Below are 19,539 nucleotides of genomic sequence, written 5' to 3'. Positions count from 1 at the left end.
TTCAAGTGGGAGAACTTGCACAATTAATGGTTGACTAAATACTTATTTGCCCCACTGTACTTTTGTTGCCAGGGGTTTAGATATTAATGGATATATTCTGAGTTATTTTGAAGGGAAAATAAATTAACTCTATTACATAAGCTGCACACAGACTACTTTTCATTTTGTCAAAGTGTCATTTTGTCAGTGTTGTCCCATGAAAAGATGTACTTAAATATCTTCAGAAATGCGAGGGGAGTACTCACTTTTGTGATACACTGTATGTGGCATAATTCCATACTCTTGTAATTCAAGTGTCATGTCTCGGGCAAGAATTTGGCTTTAAATTTACAAGATTTGCCACGGAATCATTTTTTTCTGGAGTCTTTTTGGTGTTTAGGCTACTGATTGGGAAGTTTGTGTACATCATGATGATGACAAAATATTTTTTTCTTTCTTTTTACCCCAAAGAAAAAGTCCTTTTCTGTCTTTGCTGAGCAAAATTAATGCTCAAATTCAACAGTTAATTAACATCAGTCTGTGGAGGACATTTATTGTGAAAACTATCCCCATCAGTGCAAACACTGATTGCTACATGCTCCTGTGAGACCCACTAGTCTTGCAGGCATCCCTAATCATTATTGGACACCTTGAAAGACAGATGCCCCTGTTCAAAGTTAAAGACTGGCCTCTGTCAGGTGCTAAAAAAACGTGTGACCTCATCTGTTCCTCAATCAGCTCCCCCTGGAGGTAATGGCTCTAATTCCACCATTCTCGCTCCCATCGCCCCTCAGCTTGCTAATGATGATGAGACCCTCTCTCACTCTGATCTTGTCCCTTTAGGCTGAGCGATTGTATTTGGGATTGGACACAGTTTAGTTATTGGCCAACAATGGGGAATGTCTTTTAATAACACACCTTCCACAGATTTGGCGGTAATTGCCGCCTTAATCAATAAGCTATCTGAGCGGAAAATTAAAGGTACGTGAAGATCACACCCCCAATACGTACAACATGTTTTTGGTATTGGGCCCATTGTTCAGAAGTGGACGACCGAGAATGCCGGAGGGCAACAGCGTAGAGCTAGAAGCGAGCAGGGATGTGACAGTGATAAATAGGCCTTTTAATAACAGCTGTGCCACATGGGTAGCCATTCTGATCCATTTCTATCCAAGCTGGCCCATCGTCCTCCATTTCTCTCTTCCTCCTCCATGATGAGGAAGCAAATTTACATATGTGTAAGGACTTCTTGGTTCACGCTGGAGTGTAAATGAAAAGACACAATTAACACATGTACATAAAACTTACACCAATTTGTACATATTTGCAACTGTAACTGCGACAAGGTCACAGTGTTAATTGTTGTTGATTTCAAGCCTCCGCCACAAAGAAGGAGGCGCAAACACTCAAACCCACACCGATGTTCACAAACTCACAAAAACACAACCACCCACACACAGTTTAACAGATGGTTTGGTTAAGTGAAACATCAATTATTGCATTGGCTTGGCAAGCGTTTGAGAGGCTCCCGAGTGTGTCTACACGTGTTAGTCCTGTAGGATATGAGTGTTTGGTGAGCTGTTGACCTGGAGGAGAAAAGGGTTAATACTACACTCCTTCACAACAAGCCCATGGGGTATCAGTTCTCATCGGCAACAGATTTCAACACAGCATGCTTACATTTTTCAAACCCACTGGATGACAATTGAGCATTTTTGCATATTTTGAATCCACTAAAGCGAATACTGCCAAGTTTATGTTCTTGTAATTGGGTTTTGTGCTGTAATAGCACACTTCTAAATGGTGAGTACTTGTGAAAGCTTGTAACCGTGACTTTATTTTCCAACTTTAGTACTGCAGCACAATGAATGAACAACGGGTGAATGGACAGCTTCCAGAGCCTCTACAGATCTTTCCACGAGGTATGGTATCATTGCACTTAATCATGAATGCAAATTTCCAAAAGATGTGAGGTATTTACCGTGTTTTTTGGACTATAAGTTGCACCTCAGTAAAAGTCGCACCAGCTATAAAATGCCCAACGAAGAGGAAAAGAAAAACATATGCAAGTCGCACCGGAGTATAAGTCGCACTTTGGGGGGGAAATTAAAATCCAACACATAGAACAGATATGTAATCTTGAAAGGCAATTTAAAATAAAACTACAATAGAGAACAACATGCTGAATAAGTCTACAGTATGATAATGTTACATGATGCATGAACAATGAAATGCGAACGTGGCCGCTATGTTAACGTAACATAGCTATTAAGAGTTATTCAGATAAGTATAACATAAATAACATGCTAACAAGTTTACCAAAACATCAGTGTCACTCCATACACCAAATAACATTTGAAATGTTATAATAATGTGTTAATAATTTCACACATAAGGTTATCTAGAGTATAAGTCGCACCCCCAGCCAAACTATGAAATAAAAACTGCGACTTATAGTCCGAATGTCTTAGCTCTAAGATTCGAAAAACTGTAGCTCTGAATTGCCTATTAGACTGTATTTACAATTACCGTGATTTTCAGACTATAAACCGCAGGTTTTCACATTGAGTCATGGGATATTTACACCAAAGGACATGCATTACATGCATCTCATTAGCCTTTAAAAATCCATAAATTAGCTGCACTGTGTTTGTGTATGGCACTCATTTAACTCATTGGCTACCATTGACGACGCCGGCGGTCCAATCTGTTTTTACTGGAAGCGCTGTCAGTGACCATTCACTGACCATTCACCTTTCCAGTCCAGATGGACTGTGCATTTAGAGCTATCAATGGCACTTATATATAGGAGAATTCACAGCCAGTTCTCCCAGTTTAAATGAATTGGACATGATCATTGTAAGTGGCAGGCAATGAGTTAAATAGTATAAAATTACTGTGGGGGGGCATAGCCAAAGTATATTTGGTTTTATTTTTTGTAATTGTATTTTATTTTGTTCATATTATTAATTTTTAATTGTTACCTGTAAACATAGGTAGCTTTGAAGGGCTACAGCACCCAGTGGTACAGATTATGAATATATAAATATTTTATGTATTCACAAAATAATTCTATACTAAAATGCCAGATGGCAGTTTGACATCACAAAAAGTTATAATTAATGCTAATTAAAAAAAAATGTATACATGCTAAATATACTTGAGACCTGGTGTCCGCATAAAGGAAATTCTTTTTGATGCCACACTTGTATACTAAATGTTAATATTGTGGCCTAAATGACCCAAAATGTGATCTCGGATATATATTACGTTCTTAAGTTGCAGGGTTCAAAGCGGGCGACAAAAGTAGCAGTTTATTAGTTTCTCAAGAATCCGCAATCACGGAATTTACTGCAGATTTCAACCACTTGAAAATCAAAAAATCGAAAATCAAAACAGTCCTCGGAATACAGAAAATTTCATTTCACCTGTTGATTTTTTCCTGGACGGTAAAGGTTGCAATGAAATTAGCCATAAACTTAGTTAGCTTGGAGGGGCTCCAGCACCCTCATGGGGATAAGTAGTATAAGAATAAGAATAATTATTTTACTTTATAATAATAATAAATAATTTGGATTGCGGAATATTTCATTTGACCTGTAGTTTCTTTCCTGGCCGCTAAAGGTTGCTATAAAATTGCGCAAGCCAGTGGGCCCTGTTTGTCATATTAAAAAAGGTTGCTGGAAAGCGTCAGGCACATTGATTGACTGGATAGCTGGTTGGCAGACTGACTTGCTGACAGACTACAGTGGTACCTCTACTTATGACATTATTTGGTTGTGGAAGTAGTCTCGTAATCTGAAAATTCCTTAAATAGAGATGCATTTTCCATGTAAATGCCCTAAACCGTTCAAAGCAGTACTGACAAACCACATTAAATTTTATAATTGGGGTAAAACCCTAATAAAACAACAGCCAGAGAGAATGTTTTTAAGAATTGTGAACAATGCGAGCACATGGAAGTCAACTGCCTTGCTGCTCGGTCGAAATGCATTTACTGTATTGCTTGGATTACGCGGGTGCGCTAATTTGAGGGTCTGCTCATTAGACCACGGAAACCCAAACGTCCGCTCGTTTACCGCAGTCACCAATTCCTATTTATTTTTCACCCAATACTTATTTTTCCTGTGTACGTGTAAAATGTGTAGGGTCACAGGTCGCGCATGTGTAGTGACACCAAACCATACTTATTTTACGAATGATGACTCTACTTATTTCTCCTGACACCGGCCCACCGGGGAAATCCCCGGTATCCACGTATGCCAGTCTGACCTTGGTGATATGCTGTACGTAGATAGTTTTTGATAAATCATTTTTGCTTTTAGTGTTTCGGGGTTAAAATACACACTTTAAGCACATGGTAGATGTATTTGTAACACCTGACCTGCTGTGCCTCCCTGCTTTTGGGCTGGCCAAAACGTGATGGAGAACCCCTGCATCTAGCTTGGCGTATGCCAAGTAAAAGCGGGCCAGTCTCTTTTGCCAGTGAGTGTGGTGCTCATTGAAAAACAACAAAACTCGAAAGAATCACTATTAACTAAAAATATCTGTAATATTGTGATAATCTCCCTGGAAAAAAACTAAATATATATCTTGTTGGAATATGATTGGTCAGCCAAAAAATTGAGATTGTTTTAAATATCTTCGATGGAAATTTTACTTGTGTTCAAACAAAGCCTTTATTATGATGTTTTGTGATTTGCATCATGTTTGCAGTGCAAAATGCCTTTCGAACCTATCTACATGTCATTTGTTCGCACATCTAAGAAAGCCCCTAGGGCTTAGTGACGAAGAATAGTATTGTTGCCCAGCTCTTTTATATACATATTTCTCTCTCTCCTATCTTGTTCATTCCAATGCTTGTAATGGCTTTCCTTTCGACAAACTGTCAGTAGTCTCAAGAGGACAGCATCTCTAGCACTTTTTTTTTCTTTAGCTAATTTTGAAGTAACCCTCATTTCATTTTTCTTTTTTTTTTCTTTTTAAAACTGAACTGATGCATTTGTAAATGGCCTAGTGATGTGTTCTTCAATCTAGTCAATTACTGTTTCAGCCGGCAAGACTCCAGGGATCCGGAACATACATGGCCTGAAGGTACCTATCTCAATAATTGTTTCAGCTGCCTTACACAGAATGAGGAGAATGTCTTGAAGTGAATGGATTGGTAACACTGTGTTCCACTTATTGAAATGTCAATTGCAGTTGAGGCTGTCCCTCTGTCTCACTCCGGTCTGTTTTTGTATGGGGGAGGCTTGAATGGCTGTAGTAGCACTTGTTTTCTTCTTCAATGCTCACTATCGTTCACAAATTTTATGTAACACTCTTGAATGTTGTTGCAACTGGAAAATTATTTACCATTATAGGAAGGTAATTTTTTCTTTTTGGTAATAATTATACCCACAATTCTGAAGTACCTAGCCTACAAAGGTATTGAATACTCTGTGGCGCTTTGAATCCAACTGCTGCTCTACTAAGGTCTAGGGTTTGTTATGACACGATGTTGTTTTCCCCAAAACCTTTGGTAATCCTTTACCTCTTTTAACTCATGTTAATATAGGAGTAATTGACTGTGTAGAGTGGTGTATGCTGTTTAAATTAGGTCTTCCTGGGCACTAATTAAAGAGAGAATCTCTTTGCTGTAGTGGACCCAGCACACATGCCTTTTGACCCCAATTAAAAGAGTCATTTTCAGCCCTAATAGTCTTTTGGCTATTCTTTCATGTCTTTTGTGTAAACATGGATACGCATGAAACAATGTAGAGAACAATGCCCCTAGTGAAGCATAGCAATTTCAATCCCCCAATGTTTGAATTCTTCAGTCCTTTGTCTTTTAATAATTTTACATAATCACTGTATTGGAATGCGGAATCATTGTAAAAACAATTTGAGTCTGTGTGAATTTTGCTAGGTGAATGGGCATCTGTTGGTTGAAAATAATATAAGCAGTGGTAAAATGAGACTGCAACAATTTTTGTTGGACATCCATCCCATCCATTTCTATACCTCTCATCCTTATAAGGGCCGGAGGTGAGCTTGCTGGAGTCTATCGCAGCTGCCTTAGGCTACGTCGACACTAGGACAGATAATTTTCTCCAGGGTATTTTGCCGACTATTTTTATACCTATCCACACTTACGTTTAAGGTGCTTTTAAGCCCCCTCCCCCGCTTCTGCAAGGTACGCCTGCATTTGCACAAACTACGCATGCATGGAAAGGAGCCGCCTCATATATTACATCGTCGCCCGTACATTTTACCTCTGAACCGGAAACTCATTACTCGACAGTGGCAAATTTCGAAATTAGTACACCTTTTGGAATCTACACTCTCATTATTTTGTGATCACTGTTTTTTTCGTGAACGCAGTTGAAGGTGAAGGCATCACGCAGGAGCGAGAGTGAAGGGAGAGCACACTTGCTTTTATGAACAGTCGCCGAGTTGTGATTGAAATAAATCTTTAGAAAACAACGAAAGCCTGACATCGTTACTTGGGGAGTTACAATCGATGCTCAGTTGCGCTCTCACCACTTGGAAAACAACTAATTGAAGGACATGGTATGGCGCTGCGTATATTTCCTGGAAGCCGCAACCAGGAGTGCTTGTTCATAACAGTGGCGACCGTTTTGACAGGCAGAAATGTCATGGAAAAAAACTGATCGCGTGCCTCTTTGACTGGAGGTACCACGCAGGTCACTTTTCGGGGTTTAATTTTTCTCTACACATTTTGATATACTCATGTTCGGCCTGCTTTGAGTTGGGAGGCGCAACTGGCTGATCGGAGACAATGCGGGAGACGAGCTCTGTAAAAAACGCTCATCTCCCCGTCATCCGCGATGGGAGGACCACAAATGGGCACTGAATTGAAGCATATTATTGAGACGTAGTTTGAAGGTTCAAGAAAAAATGTGTGGAAAAGAAAAGAGCAGAAATGCCACGTCATGATCGTCCGCCTTTATTGTTTATGATGCCGTCATGCCGCACTAAAAATGGCGACGGCATGACGTCACTTCCTTAGTATCCGATAGTTGTACGGAGACAGCAGTCCATTTTAAACAGTGGGTAATATTACCCGCCTACATTATCTGTCTAACAACTAATCCGGATACTAGGCGTACTAGTGTAGCCGACATACCGTATAGTCCAACTAATTACACGTTTAAGGCCATTATCCGTCCTAGTGTAGACGTAGCTATAGGTGAGCTTCAGTCTATCGCAGCTGATTTAGGTAAGCTTGAGTCTGTCGCAGCTGACTTGGGAGAGAGGTGTGGTAAACCCCTGGACTGGTTACCAGTCAATAGCAGGGGATGGACAAACAAGCACTCGCATTTAAGGCAACTTAGTGTCCAATTAACCTATCATACATGATTTTATAATGTGTGTGTGGGGCAGGGAATGCGGGGGGGTCAAAAGCACCTGGAGAATTCCAAACACGCCGGGATGCAAACTCCACAAAAAAGAATTATCAAGAATTGAAGTTTGAAATTGAGTTTCACATTCAGACCCTCTTGACTGTAAGGCAGAACTGTAAATCACCTTAGGACCATATTATTCATTGTTCGAAATATAATATATTACGATAATGACTCAAATCCCTGATCTTTTCTGACAATTTGGTGCATGCTGTACATATACAATACATAGACTCACAGGCCACTTTATTAGGCACACCTGTCCAACTGCTTGATAACGCAAATTTCTCATCAGTCCGTCAAATGTCAGCAACTCAATGCATTTAGGCATGTAGACAGGGTCAACATGATCTGCTGTTCAAAGCAAGCATCAAAATGGGGAAGAAAGTGGACTTAAGTGACTTTTAACGTGAAATGGGTTGATGCCACTTGATGGTGCTTGATAGTAAGCCTGTCGCGATATGCATTAAGGCAATTAATTGCATGGTAAATAAAAATGAGGTCGGTAATCATCAACACACCCTAGAATTAATGTTCAGACATACGAAATAAGGAACCACATCTATATTAAACATTGTAAAATGTCAGCATTGCTACATTGATGCTAATAGGAAAAGAAACAATGTATTAACCACTGCTCCACCTGCTTTAAAACATTGGCAGTCTTCTCCAGGACGCAAACTTCAATTTAATTCAATAAACTTCATTTTTCAATCATGGAGACTCGCTGGTTTACAGCGTTGGCAAACGATGTGTGAAAAAGAAAATATCTATGACTGACACCACATGCATGACCGAAATAAAAGAGAAGTTTTTAAATTTTTTCTTCATTATTTAATTTTTTTGACTGAGTGTAAAGCTTACGGTTAGTGGCTAGCTGGAAGTACTTCTGGTGAACATGTAAATAAAGTTTATGGAGTGAATCTCACATACTTCAGATTTTACACTAAGAATAGCTTTAAAATGATACCCACAATGAAAAATATGATTGGCAATGAATAATTTGGCTTCATAATTTGGCTAACATGCGCACTTTGCAGGACAAGATGACAGTCATTTTGATCAAATAAAGACATTTGGCAGATAAAAAATTTGGCGTTGGGTTTCTTACCTATTTCATATTTTGCACTTACGTAGCTAGCTTTTAAATTAAAAAAATATTTATTTTCAATTTATTAATATAGTTTTATTTAAGATTTAGCCATTTCTTGAATTTAAATGGGTGATTTATTAGGATGTATTGTAGCTACATTAGTGGTTAAATTGGTTATTAAAAAATTGACAATAATCGCATATTGGCAATAATTTATGAGGCCGTATACCTCCTACTAAAATTTGTTATCGCGACAGGCCTACTAAACGGGCAGGTGAGTATTTCAGAAACTGCTGATCTACTGGAATTCTCATGTACAGCCACCTCTAGGGTTTAGACGAATGATCATTTAAAAAAAAAAAAAAAAAGACATCCAGTGAGTGTCCTTGCAGATGCCAGAGGTTAGAGGAGAACGCCTAGACTGGTTCCAGCTGGTAGAAAGACAACAGGAACACAAATAACCACTTGTTACAAAAGTGGTATGCAGGAGAGCATCTATGAATGCAGAACACGTCAAACCTTGACGCAAATGGGCTTCAGTAGTTCTTGTCAGCGGAGAACAAAAACTGAGTCTACAATTCGACAAGACGACGTGCCACATCTTGAAGCTCGAATAATCTCAGACTGGTTTCTCCCCAGTCTGATACCATAAATACAATTAACATTGGAAAAAAAGGCCACAACAATTATGAAGAAGAAAAAACCTAATCCACTTTACCTCGACTTAGCTTGCAGTGGAGGACATTCTTACCATTCGGCTTGGTGAACTGGGCTACGCACTAGCATAGCAATTTAAAATATGTCTAACCTTCCATCATTTCATTGTTCATATTTAGTGGCACCAAGGTCCTCTCAACACAAGTTGGCATGTATATGGAAGAAACTCACCTTTTGACAAACCTAGCCTTTGTATTTTCACCCTTAGCTTGTAAGAGTGCGATGGCGAATATATTTTAAGCATGTGCAGATACACATGGATGGTATAACACAACACTCGCACTAGTTGGCAGAGACTTTTGAAGACACCCCCCCCCCCCCCCCCAATCTTCATCATGATGTACCAGCCTTCTACGTGAAATATAAGTATGAATGAAATGGTGAATGGAAATGCAGGTTTTTATATTCACGAGAAAGCATAAAGACACCCCACCACCAAAAGAAAAATCCACTTACTTATTAAAAGAGTAGGGCTAAAATGGAAGTTGAGAAAAAAAAAATAGCAGTTTATGATATAAAAAATTGCATTATACATCTCTTCACATGCTATTGTCACTATGAAAACGTTTGTCACATTCTTATAAATTTTTTCCAGCTGAAATATACCCTTCAGCAAATAATTTACTTAAACACTAAATTTGGCCAATCTATTAATAATTTATAACTTTTTTTTTTTTTTACATGCCACTTTTATTCCTTCTGTTGGTTTGAAAATTTTAGGTTAATACAAGACCTAATCCCGCCAATGACTGTACACATGGGGTAACAGAGCCAATGGCCAACAACAGGTGAGCTCCGTGAGCAAACTAAAAGTGAAAGACTGGTGAAGCTGGAACGTTCCATATATCTGTACAAATTGTTAAATGTTATTCAGCTTGAAGAAATCCTCTGCTGAGCTGAAGAGGATATTGACAACTGGTCAGGTAAGTGGTTTTTTTGTTTGTTTAAATACAGTACATTTAATAGGGCATCAACGAACAATACAGTATTTTTCTTGATTTCCAAAGCCCGCATGGCTATATTTATATATATACACACACACATATATATATATATATATATATATATATATATATATATATATATATATATATATATATATATAAAATGCATTTTAATGCTCAAAAATTACAAGTCACACTGGACTGCATTTTTTTTTTACCATGTCTCCTAAAAGTATAACGATATTTAAGTAACAACAATATGAAAACAGTGAAGACAGATATTATTCTGATGTTGTTGGCTCTTTTTGCTCACTCTGCATCAGTAGTTACTCTATTATATCTCATTCTTGTTTCTTTTCAGATAAACGCCCAGGATATCCAATACCAAGAGCAACTTGGACAAGGAAATGGAGGCACAGTCTACAAGTAATTGTTTTCTGACTTGCACAGTAAGGTTCTGATAATACAAAGTCAAAGTGCAGTATTGGGTATTGGCTCAGAAACCCTATACTGTATGTCTCACCATAATGGGGATGCATAGAGATGGTAGGAATAGGAGTAGGGTTGGGATCTCCACATCCTCTCTCATTCCACCTTTCCACACTGACAAATGTTTATGGCCATGTTTGTCTATCATATTTTTCCGGTGTCTAATTAGTCCATGCTGTCATTTATTTATTGTGTTGTAATGTTTACAAATGTGCAATCAATTGAAACTATAAGGTCAATGTTGATTGACAGACTGTTTTTTTTAAGTGCACATGAAGTAGTTTTATAATATAAAAATTTAAAAGTAAAAACTTTTCTTTCCAAACTAATAAATTCCATATAACTTCTTATGAGTTATAACTTCCGTCCAAAAATACACAGACACTAATTTTTTTCGCAAAAAGAAAATCGCAAGGTTTCGGTAAATGGCTCAATTACTTTTGAGAACAGAACTACTAAAATATATTAGATCTCTTTTCCCACATCTTAATGTTCTTTAATTTGGAAATATTTTGAATTGGAGTCAAATGTATGCATTCACTAAACAGGTATTATCTGCCTGAATTCACCCACAAAAAATAATGAGGCCTACTAGCAGCTCACAGTGACTACACAGTGACTCCCTCACATATCAAATTACCAAAGAGGGCAGATGTTACAATTGTCAACATGTTTTGAACAAAAAGTAGGAAAACACCCAACAAATTACCTTTTATGCTCAATGACCACGAATGTCTGCGACAAAAGTTAGTGGGCTATTGTACAAACTGACTCTAGAGGCAATCGGCGGATAAGATCGGTTATATCTTTAATGAGTTACTGATCCCCTTTTTTTTTTTTTAAATTGGTCCGAATCGATTAGTGCAGCTTTCCTTTTTATGGTCATAAGATATATCGGGATGATATTTACGGCTTGTATTTAGCACAAACAGTACACTACCGAAAAGAGCAGTGTGTGAACGAATTGAGGTGAAATGTGAGACATGAAAGTGCGTTCACTATAGACGGCTAAGGTTTGACATGCCCTTGTACAAAATCTGAAACGATTTGTTTTTTTGATAATATTTGACAATTTTTATGCTGAAGCACATCAGACGTTTCCATTAAAAAGCAGTTTTAACAGAACGACATATTAAAAACACGACAATGTTAAACGATGTTTCGCGTTTTGATCAATTTGATTTCATTGCTGCTTAACTGGTGTATCAATCCAGATCGATGTGTCATTACATACCCACCATACCTTGTCCTTATTAATAAAAATTATATGATGATACTGTAGATCAACTCTTACCTTACTGGTCAAACATATGGCTTTTTGAGTTATGTTAAGTTTAAGTTATGACAGGAATGTTGCTTCTGTCCTTCTTTCCCCCTCCTTCCCTATTTCCGGTTTCCATCAATCCACATACATTGAGCTGTTTTATTGAGATTGAAGTATTGATTACTGCTTCAACTAACCTTGACTCGGCCCAGTGTTCTCTCACATCTCAGCAAACTCAGTAAATTTCCAGCCGAGCAAGGCCACAACGCTGCCTTTTTATTTTCTCTTGTCTCAATCCAAACACATTTGACTCTTTTATCGCTTTGAGATTGTTTCATTAAAGTCCAATCTCTCATAGTTGTAGGACAAACAGAATGTTGATGTTTAGTCGTACAAATGGTTACAGTACACTTACGAAGGCCAATATTGCAAATCCAACAACTTCTCAGTCAATTTAGCTCAGCAGAAAATCAATATGGTTTGGTACTGAAGATTTTATGGTTGGGAGGAGAGGAGAAGAAATACAACTCTACCTTGTTTTGCTGTTGTGCATTGTTTTTTCAAAAGTACTTAATAGTTGAGGCAAGGCAATTTATTTATACGTTAATGCATATTTCATTCACTTGCATGGTATGCTTCAGACAATTAGAAAAGAAAGATAAATTCAGGATCTGATGATAGTCCATAGACATAACTACATGAAACCAATTAAAACAATGTTTAAATGTTGCCACAATATACCTAAATCAGCTTGACAAGTATGACTTAATTCTGATTATTTCATGACTCAAAAATGATACTTAGAATATTCTGTTTTTGCTCTTCAGCCATAACACACTGGTCCATTTATTCTTTGGCATATCAATTCGAAAGGAATCACTGATGGCTCCCCACATTTTTACCCTTTAACCTATTTATGACCCACAGCCATTTAAACTCAATTGGATGTTACCAACACCTCTACTCAGGAAAGCCACACGGCCGGACCTAGGCCTCTTATCAGTGTTGGTCTACCCCAACCCCCTTTTATTTTTTTTTTACTGCACACTCCCTGAGGTCCATCTGTTCTACAAATTTAATGTACTACATAGTTTATAAATACAATTACAAGGACACACACACTGTTTATTTGACCCTTAATATGCATGTAACAGGTTTAAAAAAAAAGTCTTAAATAGCATTATTATGTGAATTAGAATCATTTTGAGACAATTCGACTATATACAACAAATTGGCAAAGTGCAGATGACAAGAAATTTGTCTTTTAATCTGCGGTTTAGCCACGCCTACCATTATAGGGCTCTAGCATCCCCAACAGGAGGATGACGTCGGCAGGACAATGTTTCATCTGATTTAGACTTCAGCCCATTGAGGGGGAATTATTCATAATGAGGAAAATGCGACGAAGAGACCAGCAAAATGTCATTCTTTTAATCTCTCTACTACAATATTTTTACAGGATAAGTATTTTTTCCCCCCAATTGCTAAAAAAAATTCTCATGCTCATGACAAATAAGTCTTGTGCTAAATGGAATATGAAATATTAAAAATTCAGTTATTCAGTACAACATGGCAAAATTACTCCATAATGGTCAGAGTCGACTTCACCTTTACTGTCGCACCTCCCGAATAATATTTTATGCCACCGGAATTGGTGAAGCTTTTGACATTTCCCTGCCCCAGCTTCGGGGAGCGTAAACAAACCAGGAGGCATGACTGCTTGCCAACATGCTAACCCGAACTGAGTGATGTTTCAAAGTCTATTCTTGGCTTTCAAAGCGAAAAACCACTCAAAACTACTCAGGATTATGTCACACAGCGGTGAGGTTGTCGATTGTCTTCGCTGATCAGCAACCCGCCCAGCGGTGATCAAGTTACAGCTAGTCCCCTGCTGCCGGCAGGAGAGCATGTTTGACGGGGAAGCAGCTGGAGAATTACGGACAAACTAGCCGACGTCGGAGGAGCGCGTAGCTGCCACATGGTCAACACGAATATAGCGTAAATTAATGCTTAACTACACGGCGAAGACGTAAACAGTGAGAGCGCGGCTGCAGGTGTTGTGTAGCTAACATGACAGGATGTGTCTGAGAACTTTTCTACATGTCTTCCATGATCAAACGTAAGGAAATAGTCCTGTATTTAAAGGAAGTTTGTAGTGTTTACTTTGTAATCGCTGTATTCGTGGCAAAAATTAACACAAAGTTGCAATTTCTGATGGGGTGGAAAATTTGACAGAACACCGGGCACAGAAAGAGGGCAATAAACCGAGTAAAGTGCTCTCCCGCGGGGGGATGTGCGACAAGCCGCCGGTCGTCAGCAGAGTTGACAAGGAGCATGTCAGCCACAGAATGAAAGCCACCTCCGTATTAAAACAGGCATGAAAATCTCTCACCTTTCGGCGAAATTTGCCATTTTGAAGTCAAAAAGGGCGACCTACGTGAATTGCGTAGATCCGAGGAGAAATTCTTTTTTTTTTTTGGGGGGGGGGGGTAGGGAGGTTTTAGTTAATTATTATTATTATTGTCATCATGTGATTAACTTAGTACGTAAATTGAGCACTTAAGAAATCGGTTCTTTAACTGACGAGAACCAATCATCGGCCCAAGCTGCGTTCCATTATTCCAAACGCGCGCACTCCTTACGCGTGTACATGGAGTGCGCGGAGAGCCTTTGGTTGCATTGCAAAGCTGCTCAAACAAAAAGCAGGCCTTATCCACACCGGGGCAGATCAGAGCGCAGCATACACACTTGCCTGTATTTGCCAGCAGATTGAATTTGGTGAGTAATGGTTTCAATCGTTTTCACATTTTGCGATATAAAAAAGTTACTGCCATTCGTTGCAGCTTGCGTTGAACACTGCCAGAGCTAGCCAAATCTCCCATGAAAAAACAATAGCTCCCGTTAAATTGGCGTCAAGCTTGTGTATTTAGCGGTAATATAAACGAAGAAACACACTGTTGAGTCAAATTAAGCGGCATGCTCTCGGATGGAGGGGGGCGCCTTGTATCGCTCCCGTCGTCCACCTGAGAGGCGTTATTTTCGGCTGGGACTTGAGCTGACGGCAGGCATGAAAATCTCTCATCTTTCGGCGAAATTCGCCGTTTTGAAGTCAAAAAGTGCGACCTACGTGAATTGCGTAGATCCGAGGAGAAATTCTTTTTGGGAGGAGGGGGGGGGGGTCGGCAGGTTTTATTTAATTATTATTATTATCATCATGTGATTAACTTAGTACGTAAACTGAGCACTTAAGAAATCCAGTCAGAAAATCCTTCTAGATGCTTCGCTGACGAGAACCAATCATCGGCCCAAACTGCGTTCCATTATTCCAATCGCGCTCACTCTTTACGTGTACATGGAGTGCTTGGAGAGCCTTCTGTTGCATTGCAAAGCTGCGAAAACAAAAAGCAGGCCTTATCCAGAGCGGGGCAGACCAGAGCGCAGCATACACACTTCCCTGCATTTGCCAGCAGATTGAATTTGGTGAGTAATGCTTTCAATCGTTTTCATATTTTGCGATATAATAAAGTTACTGCCATTCGTTGCAGCTTGCGTTGAACACTGCCAGAGCTAGCCAAATCTCCCGTGAAAAAATATCTCCCATTAAATTGCCGTCAAACTCGTGTATTTAGCGGTAATATTAACGAAGAAACGCACTGTTGAGTCAAATTAAGCGGCATGCTCTCGGATGGAGTGGGGCGCCTCGCATCGCTCCCGTTGTCCGCCTGAGACACGTTATTTTCGGTTGGGACTTGAGCTGACGGCCGGTGTCGGCACAACACCGGCCCGACGAGTGATGGGAATGACTCTTGCTTCTTAAAGCTTTTCAGAAATACAGGGATCCCTCGTTTTTCGCGGTTAATGGGGGCCAGAACCCGCCGCAATAAGTGAAAACCGCGAAGTACCCCCCACCCCCCGATTTTTTTGTGCGTGCTCGATGTATGTATTCAGATTTTACATTGGAAAAAAGATACATATATATATATATACAGTATATATATAAGACATGTTTTTTCACTTTTTTCACCAAAGTATCATTTATAAATGGTTTTCAAGCACTTCAAAATGTAAGAATTATGAGTTTTAAACATGTTACTGCCCCACCGAATTATTTTTAAACAAGAATAAAGTAGTAAGAAAATGCTTGGCTTTATTAAATGCTTCATAGTGAGTCTACTCAAACCCTCTCAGGCTTTGTTAAACGGTGATTGACACATGTGCAAAGTTTTTCTTTTTATATATATTTTTTTGTTTGAAGCAACTTATTTGATTGAATAATAAAGACACAAATGTCCTAGCCAAAATGTGGCCCAAACACAAAACAACATTACTTCAATGGAAAAATTTGTTTCAATCAAGAAAAATAGTTTTCAAATGCTTTTTTTGTCTCAAATTTATTTTTGCAATCAATAATTTTTTTTTGTTAAAGTGACTTTTTTGGGATTAAAAGTATATACTGTATTTTGATTGAAGCAACTTTATTTTTGATAGAAGTAACTTTGTTTTTTGATTGAATAAAAAAAAAAACACAAATCTACCTCCATCGTTATTGAGAGAAAGAAATTAGGAAAGCTTTAAAACTAAAAGCCACCGGGGAGTCTGTTTTTTTAAAAAAAAAATTTAATATTTATATTTCATTACATAGACATGCCTCGTAGGGAAAGGAGATTGAGGGATAAAAAAAGGAGTTGGATGAGGCTGCTAAAGGCAGTGAATATCTCATCAGCTGGGTGAATAGCAGACCTGGTAAGAACAAGTTTGCAAGGATAGTCGGGTATTAAATACAATTATAAACGCAATTACAATGTTATTTTCCATAAGATTTTATGTCATTGCTTTATTAATCAGTTGTTGTTAAGTATGGATAATAATGGAATTATAGTTTTGAGAAAACTGTGCTGTTGGTGGCTCAGTGACCATCTGATGTGGTTTGTTCTCAGATGAACAAGTTGAGGAAGGAAGTTTTGATGCAGACGTTGAAGGAAGAAAAGAGGCAGACTGACTGAGTCACAGCCAGAAAGTGTTGATGACAGTTTTGATTTCTATTCACTGTTGCCCCCTCCCAATTAAAGTATGTCACAGTCGCATCCAATTATTATCTAAAGCTGGTTAAAATTGAAGTTATGTTGTTTTAAGGTGTATTAAATACTTGTTCATGTGCCCCTTTTGATCTACGAGCACCCGCCCCTCCACCGGTCTCTGCACGGCCCTGCTGAAACACAGTGTGGGTCGACAGAGCTCAATATTTTGTTGGGGTGTACAGTGTACTGGAACATATTTCCTCCACACCCATCTCACCTTTTTAACCCCTGACCCATTTTCATGCCTGTAAAATTATCCCAGTAGTTGACATAATACAAAACACGATGTTTACTCACTTCCTCGTAAGTCCAATGGTCCTACAGTTGTCGCACACTTGTTTTGGCCGATCTCGGGGTGAACGGGAACTTTCTGAAACCCAAAAAAGGCTCACACGCTTCTCCCTGGTGCAGCCACAGAAGCCTTCAGCCGCTTGGCTGGCGTGATGCGAAAAATAACCGAATTAATCCGCAAAATCGGCTGAATCCCCAGTCCATCTGCATGCTATAAAGCAATGCTGTATTGTGAGACCCTGACCCTGAGATCATCTTCGCATTCGTCCTAAACCCGAGACTGGAGCCGGAAGTAATAATTTTCATGGCGCGGGATTCAAAAATTGAATATATAAAACAATCGCTTCCACACACATCCAAGTGGTCTATTTCATTCAGGAGCATAAAACACCACGTGAAATATGAATTAAACATGCTTTTTGGAGTCATACGCACTTTAAATAGAGACTAGCAATTAACATGAAAACATTAGCATGGGTGTGACAGGTGCTACATCTACTTGGAGACCTTTCTTTAAGCCTCAACATGTTCTTGATTGATTTTGTTTCTCACCACATTGATTAGATTTTATGGTCAAGGCTCCAACCTGTTTGGTTAATTGGTGTTTAGCTTGTACATTTGTGGTCAAAAGTTTACATACACTTGTGAAGAACATAATGTCATGGCTCTCTTGAGTTTCCAGTTATTTCTACAACTCTGATTTTTCTTCGATAGAGTGATTGGAACAGATACTTCTTTGTCACAAAAAACATTCATGAAGTTTGGTTCTTTTATGACTTTATTATGGGTTAACAGAAAAAGTGATCAAATCTGCTGGGTCAAAAATATAGATACATGGATCTGAAAAAGCGAATCATTGACTTGAACAAGTCAGCTGCAGGTCCCGAAAGCAACAGTGCAAACAATTGTTTGTAAGTATAAAGTACATGGCACTGTTTTGTCACTGCAATGATCAGGAAGAAAACGCAAGCTATCACCTGCTACTGAGAGAAAATTGGTCAGGAGGGTGAAGATTTAACCGAGAATCACCAAAAAGCAGATCTGCCAAGAATTAGAAGCTGCTGGAACACAGGTGTCAGTGTCCACAGTCAAGCGTGTTTTGCATCTCCATGGACTGAGAGGCTGCCGTGCAAGAAGGAAGCCCCAAAAGCGGCACCTTAAGGCTCGACTGAAGTTTGCTTCTGATCACATGGACAAAGATAAGACCTTCTGGAGGAAAGTTCTGTGGTCAGACGAAACAAAAATCGAGCTGTTTGGCTACCATGCCCAGCAATATGTTTGGAGGAGAAAAAGTGAGGCCTTTAACCCCAAGTACACCATGCCTACCGTCAAGCACGGTGGTGGTAGTATTATCCTGTGGGGCTGTTTTGCTGCCAATGGAACTGGTGCTTTACAGAGAGTAAATGGGATAATGAAGAAGCAGGATTACCTTCAAATTCTTCAAGATAACCTAACGTCATCAGCCTGAAGACTGGGTCTTGGGCGCAGTTGGGTGTTCCAACAGGACAATGACCCCAAACACACATCAAAAGTGGTAATGGAATGGCTAAATCAGGCTAGAATTAAGGTTTTTGAATGGCCTTCCCAAAGTCCTGACTTAAACCCCATTGAGAACTTGTGGACAATGCTGAAGAAACAAGTCCATGTCAGAAAGCCATCAAATTTATCTGAACTGCACCAATTCTGTCAAGAGGAGTGGTCAAAGATTCAACCAGAAGCTTGCCAGAAGCTTGTGGATGGCCACCAAAAGCGCCTAATTGAAGTGAAAATGGCCAAGGGACATGTTACCAAATATTAAGCGCTGCTGTATGTATATTTTTGACCCAGCAGATCTGATCACTTTTTTTTGTTCACTCATAATAAAGTCATAAAAGAACCAAACTTCATGAATGTTTTTTGTGACAAAGAAGTATCTGTTCCAATCACTCTGTCAGAGAAAAATCAGAGTTGTAGAAATAACTGGAAACTCAAGAGAGCCATGACATTATGTTCTTCACAAGTGTATGTAAACTTTTGACCACAACTGTATCTTGTGATCTTGGTGTTTCTCTTAGCCTGTTTTTTACTTGTTTTTGACACTGTGCCTTACCCTAATGTGCATTTCCACATAAGCACAGACACAAGCGATGTATCAAAATGTTTTATTCTAACCGACATTTGAAATATAAACATACGATTGGAAACAACCATACATGAATCAAAAAGACTGAGGATTTCATCATGTTTAGATTTACAGTATATCAGTTGGTGATTATACATCTAACTGCCAATTACAATT

The 19,539-nt window shown here is 38.9% G+C and overlaps 1 protein-coding gene across 1 annotated transcript in view; it reads left to right on the top strand.

Annotated features, from left to right (window-relative positions):
* Positions 1 to 19,539, top strand: part of map2k5 (mitogen-activated protein kinase kinase 5) — a 99,926-nt gene that overhangs the window by 9,741 nt on the left and 70,646 nt on the right. The window contains exons 4-8 of the mRNA XM_057834566.1: positions 1,832 to 1,901; positions 5,033 to 5,073; positions 9,916 to 9,983; positions 10,070 to 10,118; positions 10,501 to 10,565. Coding sequence (XP_057690549.1) covers positions 1,832 to 1,901; positions 5,033 to 5,073; positions 9,916 to 9,983; positions 10,070 to 10,118; positions 10,501 to 10,565 — 293 coding nt within the window. The remainder of the gene's footprint in view (positions 1 to 1,831; positions 1,902 to 5,032; positions 5,074 to 9,915; positions 9,984 to 10,069; positions 10,119 to 10,500; positions 10,566 to 19,539) is intronic.

The sequence above is a fragment of the Corythoichthys intestinalis genome, chromosome 1 (genome assembly GCF_030265065.1).
Source record: "Corythoichthys intestinalis isolate RoL2023-P3 chromosome 1, ASM3026506v1, whole genome shotgun sequence".
In the NCBI taxonomy this organism is placed as follows: Eukaryota; Metazoa; Chordata; class Actinopteri; order Syngnathiformes; family Syngnathidae; genus Corythoichthys; species Corythoichthys intestinalis.
Note: the sequence above shows the minus strand (reverse complement) of the source record. Positions and strands in the feature narration are given on the sequence as shown.